The sequence below is a fragment of the Heterocephalus glaber genome, unplaced genomic scaffold (assembly GCF_053883595.1).
Source record: "Heterocephalus glaber isolate CG9 unplaced genomic scaffold, H.glaber_assembly_v1.0 deba00000470, whole genome shotgun sequence".
Classification (NCBI taxonomy): domain Eukaryota; kingdom Metazoa; phylum Chordata; class Mammalia; order Rodentia; family Bathyergidae; genus Heterocephalus; species Heterocephalus glaber.
The window spans coordinates 7229349-7250426 of NW_028258145.1; the positions used below are offsets into that span (position 1 = coordinate 7229349).

At 45.8% G+C, this 21078-nt stretch overlaps 1 protein-coding gene across 1 annotated transcript; it reads right to left on the reverse strand.

Annotated features, from left to right (window-relative positions):
- Positions 1 to 1075: 1075 nt before the first annotated feature.
- On the reverse strand, positions 1076 to 20195 carry Slc67a2 (solute carrier family 67 member 2). Its single transcript, XM_004844474.3, has 6 exons — positions 19981 to 20195; positions 17784 to 17871; positions 15956 to 15999; positions 12124 to 12253; positions 9473 to 9682; positions 1076 to 3738 (listed from the first exon to the last, which is right to left on the reverse strand). Exons 1-6 carry the CDS (start codon positions 20092 to 20094, stop codon positions 2954 to 2956), a joined length of 1371 nt encoding a protein of 456 aa, XP_004844531.2. The 5' UTR covers positions 20095 to 20195; the 3' UTR covers positions 1076 to 2953.
- Between the last annotated feature and the right edge of the window lie 883 nt (positions 20196 to 21078).

Below are 21078 nucleotides of genomic sequence, written 5' to 3' on the forward strand. Positions count from 1 at the left end.
CCAGCAGTATAAACTTCAGATTCTGAACATATTTGATGCTATGTAATGGTTGTAAACATCAAATTTATATCAGGACATAATAATGGCTTCTAAACATACAAATTTATTAGAGTAAAGAACAACTATAATTTCAAAGAGATTTTATTTTTGACAAATATTAAGAAACTGGCAAACTCTTCAGGAAAAAAATTAGGACTGAGTAGAGGTTCGTTAGGTCTGGCGCCCTGTGCAGGAGGAGCTGGGTCACTCAGTTTGCTGGGCAGGTCTGGGCAGATCTGGGCATCGCCCTCCTGTAAGCTTGCTGTGCATCCCAAACTGTTCTGTTCTTTGAATGCAGCTGCCCAAATGCCTGAATTACTCTAGCCAGGGCTGCAGCAAGCCTGCCGGGTCTCTGCATGATGCAGGGTCCACAGGAGAGGACAGGAAGTGCTCCAGAAGCATCCTGCCTGTGCTGCAGTGCCTGCTCTTAGAAATGCGCACCCATTCTCTGCAGGTGGTCCCAGAAGGGGCAGAGTGTTGGACACTCACCAGTAGCCTGTCTGATGTAGTACTAGCTCTGCCCAGATCACACACCTGGGTGTCACAGCAGCTCCCGGGGACCGCCCTGAGGGCCCCCTTGTCCTGCCCTCCTCCAGTTCACCTGTCCCTTAAGGCACATGCACAAGCCAGGTTCCTGAGGTGCAGGGCATGCAAGCAGGTCCCAGCCCTTCTGTGGGCTCCAGCTGACTCCTGGAGGAGTCTTCTCCATCCAGACCCCCAGCCTGGGCTGAGGCCTTTCAGTGTAGCCCCAGTGGCTGGGCACCCCTGCCTGTCCTTTACTTGTCCCTCTGGACACGAGGGCAGGTATGCCTTGGCACAATGGACAGAGCCAGGCCTCCAGAGCCCAGCCCCAAGCCTTACCCCCTCATGCTTTCTAGCTGTGGCCGCCCTAATACAGCAAAGAGTGCCATTCCCTCCAGGAAGCTTCCAGGCAGACAAGATCCCAAAGAATATTAGACTGAACTCTAAGAAGAGATGTTTTACTGATGGTTAAGGAAGGGTCACAGAATTACTCGAGACCTTAGAGGACACAATAGCACCAATATTAAACACATTTATTTTCCCTGAGTTTCCAGTCCACAAACAATACAGATTATGGAACAGTGCTTTTCAAGCATTACTGCACAACTGGATCAGCTGGATGGTTGTTAAAGGGTCTCTAGGAGTCTGTGGGAGGGTGAGTGGCCTGTCCCCCACGGCCCTAGATGCGCATGTGGTGGCCAACCACACTGTGAACAGCAGGACACTGGACAATGTAGAAGACTGCGAGAGACATGTACTAGGAAGAACACCATGTTAACAGAATGCTAAAGTCACCAATGTACAGTAACAAAAATGTTTCTACAAGGATCCATCTTTGGTTTTCAATATTTCCATATGCCTGGTCAATTCACAAAGCCTCACTAGTTCACAGGCTTTAACTTCAAAAATAAAGTGCTATGATCTTAAAAATAAAAACATGGCCAAACTTAAGAACTTTTAGGAAACTCATGTATTTCTAAGAGTGAGGGAAAATCAATCTTTGCAGAAATTCCCGAATTTCTATTTCATTGCATAAACCCCAGATTTCTGTCCTTTTGAGTCTGATCTCCATGACACTTAGCATGCTCCTTAAGGAAAAGGCCATTCATACCACATTTCCGTCTCTCAGCACATAGCTTTTGTATGAAAGTTCACATTGTTATTTCTACAATAAAAAGTTCATTATGTTTCTTGCAGCCAGGTGAGAAAAAGGACAATGTTCAAACTAAAACATAATTCTAATGGTCATAAATACTTAAGTTTACCCCACACATACAATTTCTAAAACTATGGAATTTACAAACAATAAATATTAATATTGCAACAAATTAGTGTATTAAAATTTCATTTACAATCATATGTCATGTGCATTCGGTTGGAGATGGGAATAATATCTTAGTGGGCTAATTAAGAGGATCAAAAGGAATGTGGACCTTGGCAGTGTGTGAGGAAAGGGGTCTTTGTCATTCTTAATCTCATCAATGTTGCCCCAGTGGTCAGCGTGCCCAGCCGGTGCCTCCCTGAGTTGGCACAGACTTTTCTTGGGGCCTGGCCCTGGCCCCCTGGGTGCTGCTAATGAAATGGAAGTTTAGAGAAGGCTCGGGAAAAGGCAGGCCCAACATTGCTTGTGGCTCAATGTGGCTCTTTCTGGGCACAAAATTAAAATGAAATAAAGGACATGACTTTGAACATGAATCCTATGGAACCATGCTTCTCCTAGATGGCCTGTATGGAATACCATGGACCCTTAATCTGCATAAAAATGTGCATTTTGTTTTGTTTTGTTTTGGTTTTTTTTTGGTATTGGGGATTAAACTCAGGGCCTTGGCCCTTTTGAGACAGGATCTCACTAAGTTGCTAAGTTGTCCAGGCTGGGCTTGAACTTGCAATCCTCCTGCTTTAGTATCTCTGAGGGCTGGATTACAGGTGTGTGCTACCAGGCCTGGCTTTGCCGGCTGGTTTAATCCAGAAGCTTCTCTAGGATTTTCACAATGGGAAGCTCCAGGGGACCAGTGCATCCCTAATGTGCTGGCCTACTTCTCGGTGGGCATGCGGTCATGGCTTCTTCCTCCTCCCACACATCGAGAGCTGTGGTTCCACTGCCATTCCCTCTCATGCAGCCAGGAACTTTTTTTCAACTGGAAGGTTTAATTGTTTGGTCCAGAAGAGAGTATTTCAGGTAAACATTGTACATGGTCCCTCTTGGCAAAGCTTTGGTCTAATCCTAACTTTCCAAGTGTCCCTATGACTTCCAATCATCCCACAAACATAACTGCAGGGCTAGAGCATGCCACATACAAATGACTCACTTACAGCCTTGGCCCCTTCCATACTTTCTTTCTCATTGTGGCCACTGGCCCCGATTGAACACTGCCAATTGTCCAAGTGTGTCCTACTCACTTTTTAACTTCCCACTCCGAGCACCCCCAGAGTGAGGTTTGTTGAACAACATTATAAGAACAGCTACCAAGGCTAAGCCAGCCCCAAGACCGGGGGGCCCACGGGGGCTGAGCTCCTGGGCCACTCCTGAGAGGAGAGGAGCAATGATGCGGGCTACAGCAGTCACTGACTGTCCCACGCCGATGACAGTGCCGCTTGCGCGGGCACCACCCACAGTCAGCTGTAGGTCAGTGACACAGGTCCTGCCGATGGCAGTGGAGAAGGACAGGAGTGTAGAGGTCAGGACCACCAGGGCCACAGTGCCAGCCGAGGCATGGAGCAGCAGCAGTGCACAGGTGAGAGCACTGGAGTGTAGCAGGGCCGTGTGCAAGTTGTGTCTATAGAAGTGGAGGATGGGGCCTAGGATGAGGCCCGCCAGGGCACCCAGGGCACTGCTATAGCTGATGAGGTAGCCTGAGGTCCGAGGCTGCACCCCGAAGCGCTCCTCCAGTGCCAGGACAAAGTTGCTATGGTACAGCATCACTGCCACCCCCATGAGTAGGCGCACGAGAAGGATGTCGCCCATCTCGGAGCACACCAGGCTTTGAGCATCCTGCAAGGCCAACCTGACCTCCATCCAGGGGCTCGGAGGAGCAGTCTTTGTGGCCGTGGGGCTGGTGGCTGCTCTTTGAGGCTCAGGGTCTGTCCTTCTCGACAGTGACTGGTCCTTAACCCATCCTGGGCCATTCTCTGTCCTGTTGACTTCTGTGCCACTCCAAGGAAAGAGCCAAATGAGACCTGGTAAAGAGATGCACCTTGAGACCACGATGTTGAACAAAATTAATCAGACACACAGCTAAAATCATTGCATGGTTCCTCTTGCATGAGAAATCCAAGTATAGCTATATCACAGGGCAAAATAAAAGACAGATAGTAGGAAACAGGGAGAGAGATCTTTTGCAAATAGCTAGGGGACCAAGAGATGGAGGGGGGAGGAAGGGCAGGGAGGGAGAGGGAATGAGAAAAGAATTAAGCTGTGTCATGTGTGTAAACCAACTACCTACAACGAATGTAATCATTATACTGCAAACATAGACTCAGAAAAATTGAAAAAAGAAAAAAAATGGCGTGAGACTTGTCAAAGGGCTGAGCGTGTGGACTTCCACAGACCTCCAGGGAAGGAGCTGTTACCTGTACTAGGTTACTAATCTCTATTCTGTACTAGATTTACTAGTCTGTATTTCTGATCCCAATATTTTCACCAGTCCCATAGTCCTATTGTGATATGAGGATTCAAGCATGTCTTCTTCAGTTTAAAAGAAAACAAAACAAAAACACCAAAACTATATACAATAGAGTCACTTTGTCCCCAGCTCAAAGCCCATGGAAGTTTTCTAGATCCCATCACTTCATATTTAACATCTTATAAATTTAAACTTATACTTACTTCTTTACTTCATACATTTCCTAATTCTCTGTCTACCCACCAACTGCCCATCCATCCATCCATCCATCCTTCCATTTATCCATCCATCCATCCATCCATCCATCCCAACATCCAACATTTATAGAGCACTTTCTATGTGCTAAGCCCTGTGCTCAATACTAGGAATCCAATAACAGGAAAGACAAGGCCTGCCAATATCCTGTCCTTAAAGAATTTAACCTAAGGAGGCTCAGATAAGTAAGCAGGCAAACAGGTTCCGATGGGAGGCCATGCTGGGGAGACACAAGTGCTGTGGACCCTGGCAACAACAGATCTTGGCTTGACAGGCAGCAGGGACAATTTGACAGTAATGACTCTCAGGAAGCCTCTATTGGGTCCTCCCCCAGCAAGGCCACTGTGTTTCTCCAGTCACACATGCAAAACCTCAGGATGCCATCATCATAAATCATGACACAGCCTTACAGCACCCTCTCAGTCTTTCTCCTGGCACCCTCCTGCCTCTGGCATGCTCCTGGCTCTGCTGTTTTATTTATTCTGTGCCATCCAGGTAGAAAAACTTCTTGCCAGTGCATGCTCTAAAACCTTCTTAAATCTGAAGTCCAACTTGCCATTCTATGACATCCTTCCAACACCTCCCTACTGGTCTCTCAATCTTTCAGATTTAAAAGCTCAACATGGACCAGTGGCTGAACTCAGGGTGATTTCATGTTGTCTGTACCAACCTTGTCTTTGTGTGTGGTTTTTCAAAAAAAAACAGAGTAAGTGCTTCAGCCAAGACATGCTTACAACAGAAAACCAATCACATGAGAACATGGATTGGGACTTTTCATCTATTTCTACCTTTAAAGGGGTCCTTGGATACTTCAGAGAATATTAATAAAAAACACAAAAGAACTGTCACTGATGGACTAACAGTAAGGATAGAATTAATATAATTATAACAATAAAGATGACCGCTGCTGACGTCCACTGTGTTGCTCACCACGTGCAAGATGCGAGAGTGAACTGCTTGCCTGCAGAGCCTCTTCTAGTCCCCAGAACAAGGCTGTGAGCTTTGCTATCCCACATTAAAGATGAGAGCATGGGACACAGAGGCAGCTTGACCAAGGCACATACCAGTGAGTGGCAGGGCGGGGAGCCTTGAACCTGAGTCGACTACAGCCCAGGGTCTCAGTTGCTAACCAGATAGAAGTCATGGAAGGAAGACAAGAGAAGGCTTTCTAAGGCCACAGAGCAGATCAGAGCCAGGACAGGAGCAGCTGATGGAGTGAAAAGGGCAGAGGAGAATGGGTGCAATCATCGAAGAGGAAAAAGTGGTGAGGCTGGAACAAGGAAAGCACAGTACGGTGTGCACTGCATGAGGGGGGACCCTCCTGCTGCCTGGCCTGGTCTTTCTCTGGCTCCTCTGTATACTCAGTGTCGGCCCAGGCCCACCATGCCCCAGTTTTCTTCAGTGAGAAAAAGAAATCCCTATAACTTTATGCCCTTGTAGGTGAAAACATCTACAGCTGAGTGTATTCTTAACCCACCTTGGCTTAAGTTAGGGCAGAAAATTAAACTGCACTCTCACTGGGAAATCCAAAGGAGAGCGCCAAGATCACTTTTATTTACATGCTCTGACAGTTCATGGTGGTGTCAATTTGAATAAGAAACACCCAGTGGATTAATTTAGCACAGTTCTGGGTGTAGACGATGGACTTACTGAAGAGGAAAGACCCAGCCTGGATGTGAGTGGCACCAACCAAAAGGCTTGTAGCCTGGATGTAATAAAATGGGAAAGGAGAAGGAAGTCTGGCTTCTGCTACTTTGGAGGAGCTCCAGACATCAATATGGCCTTTGGATATTGTTCTCCAGGCTTCCTGCACAGACCCTTTGTCTTCCCAACAGGGACTCGCATGGGACTCTGTGGTGAGTTCCAGACCTTCGATTTTTGACTGGACCCTCCAGTTCTCCAGTGCACAGATAGCTCTTTTACACTCTCCCACACTTGATTCTGCAGGCAGCCACTGTAAACCTACCTTCTAAATCCTTTATATATCCTATATATTCTATATATTAAATCTACTCCTCCAGGGAACCCTAACTGATACATACACTGACTTTGCACTTGGTATGATTTCACATTCAGGTACCTTCCTTTATATGGGCTGGTTCAGACCATGCCAGCTGATCGTGTCCTTCAAGTCATTTTATCTAGATTTATGCCAACCCATCAGGCCTGCCTTCCTGGCTGAGGTTACAGGTTAAGATCCTGCAGAAAACTACCAACTCAGGCAATACTCTTAAGTGAAATAAATAGGGCACACATGTATAAATACTGAATAGTTTCTCTGGTGTGAGAAACTGAAAGTGTAAATAGGGACTAAAATGTATAATAGGTAATGTGAAATAGGAAGAAAAGGGTCAAAGGGGAAGGAAGTGGGAGGGCTAGGGGAAAGGATAGAAGGGAATGGGATTAATATGAGAAAATGGAAAAATAGGATCAAAATCTTTGTAAATAGGGAGGACTGGAGGGGTTGAAGGGAGGGCTGGGTAAGAGTGAAAAATAAGAACCAAGAGAGATTATGTAAAGTTGCAAATTTCCAATGATGAATGTCATTATATTGTATACCTAAAATGTACCAATGATTAGAATGAATAATCGATAATGCAAAATAGGAAGAAAAGGTCCAAAGGGGTAGGGGTAGTGGGAGGGGCAGGGGAAAGGAAAGAAGGGAAAGGAAAAATGCTGAGAAATGGAAAAAATGGAAATAAAGTCTTTGTAAATAGGGAAGGGTGGAGGGGGTGAAGGGAGGGCTAGGAATGGGGAAAAAATAAGAACCAAGATGCATTATGTAAAGGTACAATTCCCAATGAGAAATGTAATTGTGTTGTGTACCTAAAATGTACCAATAAAAGAATTTAATTAAAAAAATCATACCACAGTGATATATGTGCACCCATGTTCATAGCTGCACAGTTTGTAATAGCTAAATCTTGGAAGCAGCCCAAGTGCCCATCAACTGGGAAGTGGATAAAGAAGATGTGGTTTCTTAAATAAATGGAGTACTACTCAGCCATAAAGAATGAGAAACTAGAGACATTCATAGGTAAATGGATGCATATTGAGGCCATACTCTTAAGTGAAATAAACAGGACACACATGAGTAAACACCGAATAGTTTTTCTAGTGGGAGAAACTGAAAGTGTAAATATGGTTTAAAACGAGTAATTAATAAGCTGAAATAGGAAGAAAAGGTCCAAAGGGATAGGGGAAGTTGGAGGGGGAAGGGGAAAGGTAAGAAGGGAAAGGTAAAATTATGAGAAAAGGTAAAAAATGGAAATAAAGTGTTTGCAAATAGGGAAGGGTGGAGGGTGTGAAGGGAGGACAGGGAATGGGAATAGGAAAAAAAAAACAAACCAAGATGTATCATGTACAGGTCCAGGCACCCAATGATAAATGTAAACATATTGTATACCTAGAATGTACCAAGAAAAAATTCAAGCAAAAAACACACAAACAAAAAAAAAGAAAACTACCAACTCATCTTACAAAAACTGAGACAAAACTCATGAACTTCATTTCCCAAATCTGAGATCCTGACTCAACATGGAATTTACTGCTCAACACCATTCCCTGAATGTGGGAATTCAAAAGCTGAACTAGTGGGATCTGATCCTGTACCAGGGAAGTGAAAAGTATGGCGGCTGCCTATGCCCCACTCCTTGGGCAAACGTGAAAGATGTGTTAGGCACCTGGCCCAGCCTCCAAGGAGCCCATAGGCCAGGAAGAAGTCTTTGACATATCAAATATGATTGAATATCTAGTCTGTCCTGAGTAGGAGTAGCAGCAATGAGAAGATCTGACAAAATCCTGGCCCTCTGGAGTGTGCTTACTACAGTGTGTGCGTGTGTTTGACAGGGCAACAAACAGAATATAGTAGAAGTACTATGAAGACTGATCCTACAAGGTCTAAGGAAGCAAATATCTGAGGTGTGAATGATAGGAAGAAGAGAAAGCCTGGAAAGATAGGTGGAAAGAATATGGCAGTGGAAGAAGAAGCGAGGACAACCCCCTTGGGTGGGAATCAGCCTGGTATGTAAGAGGTTTACCAGGAAGCCAGTGTGGCTGATGCACACGGAAGGGGCAGCAAGGCAGTGACTGCCCACAATGGTGTAGGCTATGTAAGCATGGGAACACCATTGGGGAGGCCTCAGGAGTCTGCTCAGGGCAGGGGATAGTGCAGTCTATCCTTTTCTTTCTTTCTTCTTTTCTATCTTTCATCCATAATTTGATTTAAATTTTTAATATACTCATAAAATAAAGCAAATTTTCATTTAATTGAAAACTAAAAGAATATGTTATTATATAAAAGAATGAAAGTGGACCCTATTTTATATCATACATAAAAATAAACTCAAAATGAATATTAAAAAGAAACTCATAAAAACTGAAACTATAAAACTCCCAGAAAAACAAAAGTGGGAAGAAGCATCTTAAAACTGGCTTTGGCAATGGTTTCTTGGATTTGAGCCCCAAAGCACAGGCAGCAAGAGCATAAATAGACAAAGGGGGCAGCATCAAACTAGAAAGCTACTGCACCATATGGGAAACAATTTGCAAAAGTGACCTGTAGATGGGTATGTGATTTGCAAATCTGATCCACATCTCATAAAAAGTTAGCATCCAAAATATACGGGTATTCTTACAACTCAACAGCAAATGTAAGACATGATTAAAAAATGAGCAAAGAGGTGAAATAGACATTTTGCCAAAGGATGGCCAACAAGTATTTGAAAAGATGTTCAACATCATTAATGAAGCAAATCAAATCCACAATAAATGCTACCTCATCCCTGTTAGGAGGGTCATTAAAAAACATAAAAGATAAATGCTGTGGAGGAGCAGGAGGCCATGCACACTGGTGGTGGTGAAGCGGCCAGGTACAGCTACAGTGGAGAAAAGCATGAGGATTCTTCAAGGTGACCTTTATTTTTAATCAGTGACTATGTCTATTCTAAAAACAACCAGATTATAAGGAAATGAGAGTGGGTAGAATTTAGTAACATCCGCAGAGCAATCTTCCATGACTACATGCCACTTACCGGCGTTGAGCAGGAAGACAGAGCAGCAGGTGAGTGCAGTGAGGCGGAAGCCGCCCTCCAGCTCAGCCAGGTAACCACCTAGCACGGGGCCCAGGATGAAGCCTGCGCTCGACGCTGTGTTGAACTGGCCCAGCACCACAGGCCGCTCCTTCTCCACCACCAGATCAGATAGCAGTGCCCTGGAGATGGACAGGGTGTGCTTGAAAATACCTGTAAGGGGACAGGAAACATATTCCGTGACATTTCCCAGGCCAGAAGGATATCTCCTGTGATCTCACACCTGGTCTCTGTCCAAGATGGAGATCTGACCTCTATCTTCTTTGAAACCCCAAGCCTGCAAGTCTCACCCCATCGGAACTGGATTCCTGGCCTAATGCCACAGCTGTGGTAGGTGAGCGATCCATGACACAACCCCTGAGCCCTCAAGTGCCTGCTTCCTGTCATGACATCTGCCTCTTCCAGTCCTCTCTGTTATCTGACTGCCATCATGGTGACTTCCTTCAGAGTTATTTCTGTTTCCATTCTCCTCCTGAGCAAAAGACTGCATGCCTGCTGTGTCCAGCACTGATCCCAACAAAGACATTGATTCCTGCCCTCCTAGAGCCTGGATTTTCCTGGGGAACCCACAGTGGATCTACCCAAAGGTGACAGAGGCTATGGAGAGGAACAGAGCATGGAAGGGGACTAGATGTGAGCAGAAAGATGATGGTGCCTTCATCTAGGCAAACGCCAACTGCCTTCTACTTCTGCAGCAAGAAGCTGGCGGATCTGCTATCCAACCTGCCTGCGACCTGTGATGTGACTTTATCTTCCTCCTAGGACTGCGGATGTGTTTAACTCCTACACACCCGAGACCCCTGTGGAGCTGCTGAGGGACTCTGACAGCAGGATGCCCACTGTCCGGATGGATACACAGCAAGGATTCAGCCAGGCTGCTATGAGTGACCTAGATCACTCTGAACTGCACCTGACACAGTAGCCTCTGTGGATCCCTCACCAGTGGACTCATTCCACATGGCACTGTGCTTATTCTGGGTTGATTCCCCCAAGATGCCCAGGATTCAATATGAGATATGGATGAGCCAGGCAGCCAGCCCTTTTGGAAGCAAACTGACAAGACCTGTAGGAATAAGACTAACTCTAGATGCATTTCCTTACATGTGGCAAAGGGCTGGGATAGAGGATGACTTCCAAGACATCTTGCAGAAATTCTGAGATGGGTTCTGAGTCCATGTGGACTCACCTGTGCCCAGGAGGACTGTGCAGTGAGCACCCTGTGACCACAAAGACGAGTGAGTGGTCCCTTGTCTCTGAGAGGTGAGGAAGGTAAAATGAGGTATCACATTCACAGGCACATTCACAGTCAGGACCTGAGGATCTGAATCCACAACTGACCATGGGCATAAGAAGCCTGATGACACTCCAGGTCCCACTGTTTGCAGCCAAACACTGAGAAGGCCGTATTGGTGAGAAAGGATGCTATGTATAGCTCTCCTTGTTTGATGAGATCGAGATGGTGGTAAAACAAAGCTATCATCTTTTCAACCAGAATCTTTTCACATTAAATCACTTCAATCCTCCCCATTAACCTCTGGCCATTGTATAACAAGCCAGGTTCTCTCATCTGTCTTTGGGATAATGAACAGTGCACACCACTGACTGGCAGGGTGTGTGATATACAAAGACACTGCTAACCAAACTGAAGGCACATGGTAAACCTAACACTGATGCCCAAGGAGCAGCTACTGTCTGGGGCTTGGGCATGGTGATAGGTTTGTGAGGATCATGGGCCACATTTGAGCCAAGATGTTAGTCAACAAAAAGCCACAGTATGCATTTTGGAGGGAGTACTCAGATGACACTCTAAGTATATATGCACGTCATAGAGATGGTGGGGCACTTCCAAATGAGCACAGCATCAGCTGTTTGCTAAATGACCTATTCTGTTCCTTCCAGGTGCTAAGCTAGGCCAAGCAGCTAGCTGAATGCGGGCAGACATCCAGCACTGCAGACCTGGGGGCCAGGGCTGAAAAGGCTGCTGGGCTCTAGCAGGCAAGGTGAGGAAAGAAAACTAGAAACTCCAGGGCTCTGACCACCAGGAAAGGCCAGGAGGGCATAAAGCACTTCTGCCATAACCACCCAGCCACCAGATACCACTGGCATTTACAAATAGTGAAATGTTTCAAGGAGTGCACTAAATAAAGCACTTCAGAAGGGAGTAATAGTCAAGAGCAGTCTCAGAGCAGGAAGCCATCCAGGCCAGTCTCAATTGAAGTCAGTAGCCCGGGTACAAAGTGAGAAGCTCACTTCACCCAGAGAGGGGACAGAAATCATGGTACTGCCCAAAGACAACAAGTATTTCTACTCAGCGCTGAGAGCTGGGGCAGAAAGGAGGTAGGTCGGGTGTGGGCACAGTGCCCATGGGACAGTCTGTGGGGACTCCCAGACCTGCCTGCTACGAGGTCTACAGCTTTGGCTAAGGCAGCAGAATGCCAGCCCAGTGCTCCAATATCACAGCTGCTGAAGGTGCAGCTCTTGCCGTCACATTCTCTGGGGAGGACCACATTCTCTGTGGGGGGCTCTCCTTGGGGACCAGTGGCAGCGGCAGCAGGGCCGGACTCAAGGGCACAGAGAGAGGGGCAGAGACTCACCCACAGGGACTCGAGCCAGGGCAAACAGGAACATGCTGGTGGAGGCTCCGAGGAGGAGATAGCCCAGGGCACTGAGTAGAATGCACAGCAGCAAGGAGCAGCGTCTTCCCACCACATCGCTCCAGCAGCCCTGAGGAGAGGGACACAGGTCTGTATTGACACCCACTACCTGGCAGAGCCCCACAGAGGGACCCAGAGTTCTGGGGGGGGAGGGGGGCTGGCTTGCTGTCCCCAGGGGCACACAGCTCTGCTATGCCATCCACCAGGTAGTTATTTGCTCTGTCCTCCCACAAGGTGAGTGGGGACAGACCACACTTTTCTTGGTCCAAAAAAATAAAGCCTGATGATCCGGCAGCTGGGAATCAGCTGGTGAGAGGGTGGAGTATCATTCACAAAGGCTTATTTCTGCCTTCCTTCTTTTGTGCAACTATACTTCTCAGATACCAGTTCATTGTTTAGAAATTGGCAAAATATTGAAAAGCGAAATGAAGGCTATTAAAAATATCTCATGATCCCAAAGTTACATGTGGTGTAGTTTTAAGAAAATGGTCATAGGGGAATAAAAAGGATTAAGGCCAGTACATGGGCCTATTTCCCAGGGTGAATGTAATCATTTTGCAGTAACTTAAAAATTTTTAAAAGAAAATGGTCATATAGTATTCTATGTTGTAACTCACTTTTTTACTTAACAGTATGATCTGAACATCACCACATGTCATTAAAAGTTTGCCATTACTACCATTTTAAATCATGCTATCAGTGTACTACATACTACTAGTAACAAATCTTTTTATTAGATATTTGGTTCTTTTTAATTTGTCAAAGAGAAAAATAATACTGCAATAAGTACCTTCATAGTAAACTGTTTGAAAACATTCTTGGAAATATCCTTAGAATAGAGCTCTGGTATTAGGTTGTTAGGATAAATGAATGGCCTAATTTTAGGTATTTGATACATACAAATTATTCTTTTAAAAGATCTATATCCCAAATCAGTGTAATTAGGAAAGCATCATTATTGTTCCTTGGTTTCCAGGAAATGTTTAAAAGCCTTAAAATACTACTTGCTAGGGCCAGGTGTGGTGGCACATGCCTGAAATCCCAGCCATCAGAGGCTAAGGCAGGAGGATCACAGTGAGTTCAAGGCCAGCCTGAACTAGGTAACAAGACCCTGTTTCAACAAAACAAAACACAAACAAAAACAAAATACAACTACCTAAGGACTGTATGAGCCCCAGGGCACAGTCTGAGAACAGGCAGGGCAAGGTCATAGGTGTTGTGTATGTGTGTGTGTGTGTGTGTGTGTGTGTGTGTCCCATCACCCCAGAGCAAGGCATGGTCAGTCCAGGCTAGGAGGTGCCTAAGATTACCTCCTGTGTCCCTGTCCTCAGAGACAGCCAAAACACCCCACCTTGGCTCTACCGTCTCCTTCTCTGCCAGCCTCTCTTCCTCAGGGAAAGCAAACTGCACTGTTCATGCTCCTCCCCCTTTGTCCTGATGTGTCTCTCTTTCTCAAGGACCCTAGAGATCTAAGATATAAACTGTCATTAATGTTTTTCTCAGAAACATCCAGAGCCTCCAAAATATTGTCACCCTTACACAAATATCACCAATCCTGACTCCTAACTCTTTTCAGTGGCCTTTGGAAATCTCCCCAACTTCCGAGTTGGGAGTCATTGACTTTCTGTGCTTCTGGGGTGATAGAATCGTCGGCTGACACACGCTGGCCCTTGCCTGGTTGCCAGCTCCACTCTGAGCTGTCCCTTTGCACACCAAAACCTCTGCTATACAGATTACCTTCCCTCACTTCAGTGTCTCTACCTGTAAGACAGGAATGTTATTGGCCTTGGATTCTTTTCCCTATCAACACTCAGAGCTTAATATAAAGGGAGTCATTAGTGTCACCCCACACCCCTGAGGCTCATGACTAGGAAACTTAAACAAAGTGCAGCAAACAGGGCCTGATATACAATAAATACTTAATAAATGTTAGCCATTTTTATGAAAATACTTACATCAAAAACATACAGGGGGCAACCTTTCTTCATAGACATTTCTTCTTAGAACATATTTTTATAAAACATAATTAAAATATGTACTTATAAAAGTATTGGTCAAATAGGAAATTGGAATTAGCTACTTCTCTATTTGAAGAACTTCTTAGGAAGATTTTTATTAAATTCCAATTAAATCAAGATCCATGAAATTATGTGCTTTGTAGGCACAAGCATAAGACAAAGGATCAATCTGAAAAAGCGGGTAGGATGAGGGTTGGCAATAAAAATTAACAATCATAAAATGCTGACCCTGAGCCAGGTGCTGTAATAAGTGCTAGTAACAAATAACAACCAGTGATACCCAGTCCTTATGTCAGGGTGGCCAGAGTCCAGCGGGCGAGGGAGGAAACCCGATGATTAATGTGCACCCTGGCCTAGATGCTTCAGTCCTGCACACAGCAAGAACAAGTGGGTGACTTTCCCAACACAGCAGAGGGTTCAGGAGGTCCAGCCCAAGTTCTGCTCCCAAGGGTATGAAATGCTGTAGAGCCTGGTAACCCTAGCTCTGTCTACTGTCTCAGATCATTAAGGCAATGACAGGTGACTCTTTCCCAAAATAAATAAATAAACAAACAAACAAATAAATAAATAAAAGTTAATAGCAGGAGTGTAGACAGGACAGAGTCTGGATACTGAAGCCAGTTGACTTAGTCAAATTATTGAAATTCTGTGATTCTTAATTTCCTCTTATAAGAATGGAGATGCCAAACTACACTGCAGGGTTGTAGTTAAATGAGAATAAAACTGTTGTCTTTATGCAAATTTAACACAGGAAATACTTTTTTTTAAAAGGATAAACCTGGGTGGGGTGATGAAGCAAGAGGATAGAAAGTTCCAGACCAGCCTGGAAAAATTAGGTGCTTAGGGAGACTGTCTCAGAAAGGGCTGTGGAAGTAGAAAAAGAAAAAATAAATCAGGGAAGTAGCTATTTACTCATTTAGAAGTTCAATATAAGATCCTAATGAATTTTTCTTAAAAAAAACACCATATTTTACAATGAAGCCACTCTCAGGAAACATGGGTGCAGAATACTTCCATCATGCTCACTAAATGTGAGAGCCCCAGGCCAGCTTAATTCAGACCAGTCATCAATGGTCAATCCATGAGACCAAAGTAACAACTACAAAACTGTCTGGACCACTGGACACTGAGGTCTCCGAATCAGATTGGTGTCAGCAGCCAGCAGGAGGGAGAGAGGAGAGGGTGGTCATGAAGGGTCCACACTTCTACCCAGGGGATAGTCAGAAGCAGAGTGGCAGGGTCACCTTGGACCTCTGTCCTCCACGGCAGACATACAACCAGCCACACACTCGGCTTCTGTCTATTCGTGTAAGTCTTAAAGATAAGGCATGTAGTTAAACAGGCACAACTTCAAGCAGAATCCTAGAAACCTAAGTGGATGTAATGACTGTCAATGAAGTTAAGGAAAAAATAAAATTGATAATAACTTCTGTTGGTGATAACTTTTTTCTCCAGGAAGAAGTTAGCAGGGACTCATGAAAGGAACATGCTACAATTTAACTCCTTCTCATCTAAGGTCTACCCAACTCCTTCAGTTTCCCAGCAGACAGCATCTAAACCCTTCAGCCCTCTGCCTTCTCTTGGACCAAATAAAAAGAATGGGCAATGAGAGGATCCTGTTTGACCTAACTACACTGCATGTTCCAATAACCTTTGGTCAATCTCAAGTCCTCCATTACTACAGCCAGCAAGCATGGTCCTCAGAGATGTAGGCCTAGGATCTCCAGAAACACTACAGACAGAGGACGACTTACCACCAACGTGCTAGAGAAGAGCTGCAAAATGCCATAGGAGGAGCCTGCCAAAAACAAAAGAAACAAAAAAATAACATCAGCAAAATCAGGTGAACCTGTTATAAATATGAATCAAAGTGGTAACAATTAATAGAAAAGCAGAAGGGCAGAAGTTTTAGCAAAGGAAAAGGAAAATGCCCCACATTTTTTCCAATTGGAAGAGTGTAAGTAATATAATTTTTAATAGAAAGTCTTCAAAATAAAACAGAGGGTAAACAGAGGGAGCATAAAAGTGAGGGTCAAGCTCAGGGGTCCTGAAAGAAAGTCCTCCTTCGGTTCCATGAGAACTGTGTAGCTCCAACTTACAAACATGCACAGAGGGGAGGAGATAGCTGAATCTTAGAAAAATTATATTGAGTCTTAAAATCTTAATACTGACTCATCTCTTTTAACATTTTACCATTTTACAAAGGACGGTCAAAATACATGGAAAATATCTAAATTTAAAAAATTTCCTTACAGTAAAAAACACATTAGCCAGGTGTGGTGGTGCATGCCTGCAATCCTAGCACTCTGGAGGCTGAGGTAGGAGGACTGCCGTGAGATCGAGGCCAGCCTGGACTACATAGCAAGATCCTGTCTCAAAAAACCAAAACAAAAAACAAAAAACCCAACACATTGCTATGAATTCCTCTCAAAATCTTTCCCTTCTCTTTGAACACACTTATCTCATTGATTGAGAACTTCTCTCAAGTTCTTGGATACTTATCTCACTGCCATTTTCTGAGGCAGTTTTGGAAGTCCTGTTTCTTGAGTGTCTTTATGAGGTGTGATCAAAGTCATCTACCTTGTTCACCAGATCAGGCACTGTGCAGCTTCTGGCTCTTTCCCAAAGTCAAAATGACCATGAAAGGTAAATGTTTTTGAATTGATTCAGGTAACCAAGGCAGCCAAGACAGGACAACTAAAGGCATTCACAAAAGAGGACTTCCAGAACTGTTACAGAAAGTGGCAAGAATAATGAGATAAGTGTGTTAAACATTCACTTTATTTTTGATCACAGTACATATAATTGCATAATGTTATAAAGAAATCACAGTTTTACAGAATTCTATTACGTTCCTTATCATATAATATGTCCTGTTGCTTTTTGTAGAAATCTCCATGCTGCTCATAATCCAGTATAATTTAAAATACATTTGTCAGAGGATTATCAATCCTGGCATGGACTTGGATTTGACAAAGGCAATGTACAAAACTGTTCCAGAACATCTACTTGTCCAGCTTGTGAATTTAATTAAGCACTGCTAGTCATAAGGATTTCTTGTTAATTAGTGCACTCCTAAACCCCAACTCCTGTCTCGGTTGTAAATTGATGACTTTCAGTTGGAAACCCAGAGGTATCCACAGTCCTCCAAGATGTGCTGCTGGTGGTGTGGGAAGCTTGTGACTGATCTGCCAGGCTCAGCTCCAGCTTTTCCAGCAGGTGTGAGCTCTGCAGATTAAGTCTCTGGTGTCCACCCTCAGGTAACGGGTTCTTGCAGGCAGCGGCCATCCCTGCCCTCCAGCATGCACAGATAGCTCCCTGGGGACACAGAGTCAGTCCTGGTCACATCAGTGCCAGTAAGGGGTGTGGGGTTAACACATTTTCAAACCCAAAACTTTTCTGAATTCGGCAGTCCAGAGTAGAGAGGAATTATATTTGCTCCAGAGTAGTATTTAAAAATACTTTAGAAATTCATTTTATCTTGTTTCCCACTTGCCTTTGGACATCATTTGGCAATAAAGGCTGAGTTGTTTGCGGGTGCTTAAAACTCAGTGCTCTGAAGCTGATCAGTTGCCCACTCACCTACGATGCCAGCCACAGTAGGACTTGCTCCAAGTGACCTGGCATGAAGGCCCAACAAAGGGATGACCATGCTGACTCCAAACAAATCCTAAGAGGAAACAAACAAGGATGGCTTGGGTTAGAAACTGTGGCTTTTAAAGTTTTAAAGTGGTGCTTCTGAAATTATAAACCGACTTCAAAAATAACCCAGCTTCTAACCTTCTCAGCAAACAAGGTATTGCAATTGTATTCCAGAGTATGCCATTCTTATCCTGGATAAGGCCAGGAGGAGGGCTCCAAATGTAATGTGGTATGACAGGTACTGCCTGTAAATGCCTGGATTACCTGACCCAGGATCAATTTCATCTTTAGCTTCTCTGTAGCTGAGACTTGAGATTCAAGATAGGTGGTCAACACAAGCTCCTCATATAAAAACAAAAATCAGATTATCAAAAAACCCAGATACTGAAGTAGAAAAGAAGGGCAGGACAGTCCATATTGATTGGTGAAGCAGCACTTGCTTAAAGATAACAATTTCCTTCTGAACTTTGAGAAGGCAACTACCATGCTAGAACCTGCAGTTGGTGGCCTCCAAGGTACCAGCTGAGAAAAAAGTTTCAGGACAGTAGCAAGGAGACAGCACCTGGGCATTGGGTGGGCTCCCCTGGGGAGGAAGTGTTTTACAAACAAGTCAGAGAAAGTGCACTGCTTTGGGTCAGACACCATCTCTACGGCAGCTCCACCACTTAGTGTGCTTTGGAGGTTTCAGTGTCACCATGTCCTGACACAGTCATCTGTAAAGAAGAGGTGTAATAACACCTTCTTGGTGAACCATGATGCCCACAGAGTGACACAATGGCTGAGAAAGCCTGGCACACAAGGAAGCCCAAACATCTCTCTCCTGTCTTGCATGCTGAGGATAATAAAGGATCCTGTTGGAAAGTATCATGAGCTATTAAGAAGACTATTAGCTTTCCCTTTAGGTTTCATTCTTGTCCTCACCTCCCTTGGTTACCTGCTACAACTGGCTAAGGGGAAGAGAGAGATACCTACACATACAGTTTTTCTTATATTCACCTATAAACGTGCCTGAACTGAACGAAAGAGCATGCATGTAAATGTTCCTTAGGCCCAGAGTGAAGGGTTTGCTTCCTCATCCATCCCATGTATTCATATAATACAGAATCAGTGTCACCTGATTCTGCGTGCCCAGCAATTTGGTGAAAAACACTTTCTTCATGATCTTAACTTTTCATTCAAGAGAGAGCCTTTATGGACCGCTGGATACCCTGCTGGAGGGAGGAGATGGAGCCAGCCTCTCTGCGCCCCTCCTACATGCCTGGGGGTCCTGACTCCTAATTCCAGGGAATGGGCAGCTGAACTGGGGGACCTGGAAACGGTGCCATCAATGTGATCTTCAAGGCCTTCTCCCACTGACAGCTTATTCAACCAGCTCCTTTTGCCCAAAGAGGAAATGCTTCCAGCTCTGTTCTGCCTTGGGTTAGCTCACAACTGGGACTGGTGTACAACAATAGGCCTAGCCCCAGGAGGTGAGGAGTGAAGAGGCAGGTCAGCCCCCTGAAGGTGATGGACAGGACACAAGCTCACTAGTAAGACTGCAACATCTCCGCTGTCAGGAGACGAGTATTACAATACTGAAGTTGCAAAGCAGAGCTCCTGCCACAAGGCAGACACTCTACCTTCCATGAGTATTTGATTAATGGTTGCAGGCATGGATGGATGACTTTCCCTGCGACACACTTAGCTTTCCAGTCCACGTTGGAAATAATTCTGGAGTGAATCAGGGACACACACACACACACACACACACACACACACACACACACGCCATAATGAAACGGAACCGGAACCTGTGTCGTGCAATATACAAACACTGTGTGGAAAAGCGGATGTGCACAGTTCATATCAAGCCAACCAGTAAATCCAAGGAGAAAGCGCTGCTGCTCCACAGCCACATCCCTTACCTTGGTCAGGACAGAGGCTGCCCCCAGCACCAGCGGCCACCACTGGGGTGGATACCTGGGGCCACCCCGGGGCGCGGGCCAGGGCCAGCAGAGAAAGGGGTGAGGGTGAAGGCAAAAAGGGGCTCAAGAGGCCGGGGTCCTGGCTGGGCTGGGCTTGCAAGACTCAGAGCTGGGGGTGGAGGTTCTGAGTCCAGGTCCCGAAGCCCCGCGCTCGCCCAGCGCCTCGCACTCACCAGGAAGCCCACCAGGTAGAGGCCGAGCAGGAAGCGGCGGGTTCGCACCGCGCCCGACCCTGGCTCCCACGGCGGCTCCCGGCTTGCGGAGGCAGAGCAACGCTCCCGCTGCATCGCCAGGCAGAGGAGTGCGGACGTATCTCAACTTCCCCCAGCAGCCCCGCCCAGAGGGCCGACCAGCCCATAGCCCCCCAACACATCTCAGCCCCGCCTCCAGTGGTAGCCCCGCCCCCCGCGTTCCAACCCCCCCCCCCCCCCCCCCGCCTCCGGTCCCGGCCCTGCCTCCAGTGGTAGCCCCGCCCAAGTTCCTGGGCACCCCCCCCAAAGAAGCCCCGCCTCATACCCCGGCCCCGCCTCCAGCGGAAGCAGCTGCGCGCACCTGCGCGGTGGGAGAGTGCTGCGCAGCGGTGCGGCTGCAGAGGGCAGTCCTCTGTCGTTCTGAGGCGAGGGAGCGTGAGATGGAATATGTTAAGCGCGCTCCGGTTTTGTGCTTATACCAGCGATGCTCTTTGTTTCCTCCGTCCGGGCTGACCCTGTCGCTGAAAGGTGGGAGGGAACTGTAGCGAGCCTGGTGCTAGTGTGGGGACCTCCTGTGGACCCTGACCCTTAGTCAGCCGAGATCACTGATTGTGGCTCTCCAAGCTTTGAGTTGCTTTTTTGTAAAACAAGGGGAAATAATGTAGGAACGGAGTTGTGAGGATTCCGCAGTAGTAGAAAGTGCTCTTCTGATCAGGCCTCCTGAGCCGGAACGAGCAGTGGTGCTTGCCATGTCTGTGGCAAGTAAGGGTGCGTCCTGGTGCCTTCCCAGGCTCTAAGGTGGTAGAGCAGATCTGTACCATCCGCAGCAAGTGTCAGTTATTCGTTTGAAGCTTCCTCGGGGCAGACTCGTGGGGATCACACAACTGGTGGGACATAAGGTGACCGCGTAGCCTAAATTTCCCTTCACACACTGTGTTTTCTCTGAATCCCTGTATTGGTTTCCTACAGCTGTAGTAACAAATTACCACAGATTTGGTGGTTGAAAACAAATTTATTTTACGGAATTGGTAACAAGATATTTAAGTATCATTGGGTTGAAATCAAAGTGTCAGAGAGCAT

Bases quoted from the DNA above. Each gene is read 5' to 3' on its own strand.
- Slc67a2 (XM_004844474.3), bottom strand. From the start codon at position 20,094: ATGCAGCGGGAGCGTTGCTCTGCCTCCGCAAGCCGGGAGCCGCCGTGG. The intron at 16,000-17,783 runs GTGAGTGGGCAA...TGTTTTTGGCAG, and splicing joins TACTGTGGCTGGCATCGTAG to GCTCCTCCTATGGCATTTTG. The intron at 3,739-9,472 runs GTAAGTGGCATG...TCTCTTTACCAG, and splicing joins TGTCTTCCTGCTCAACGCCG to GTCTCATTTGGCTCTTTCCT.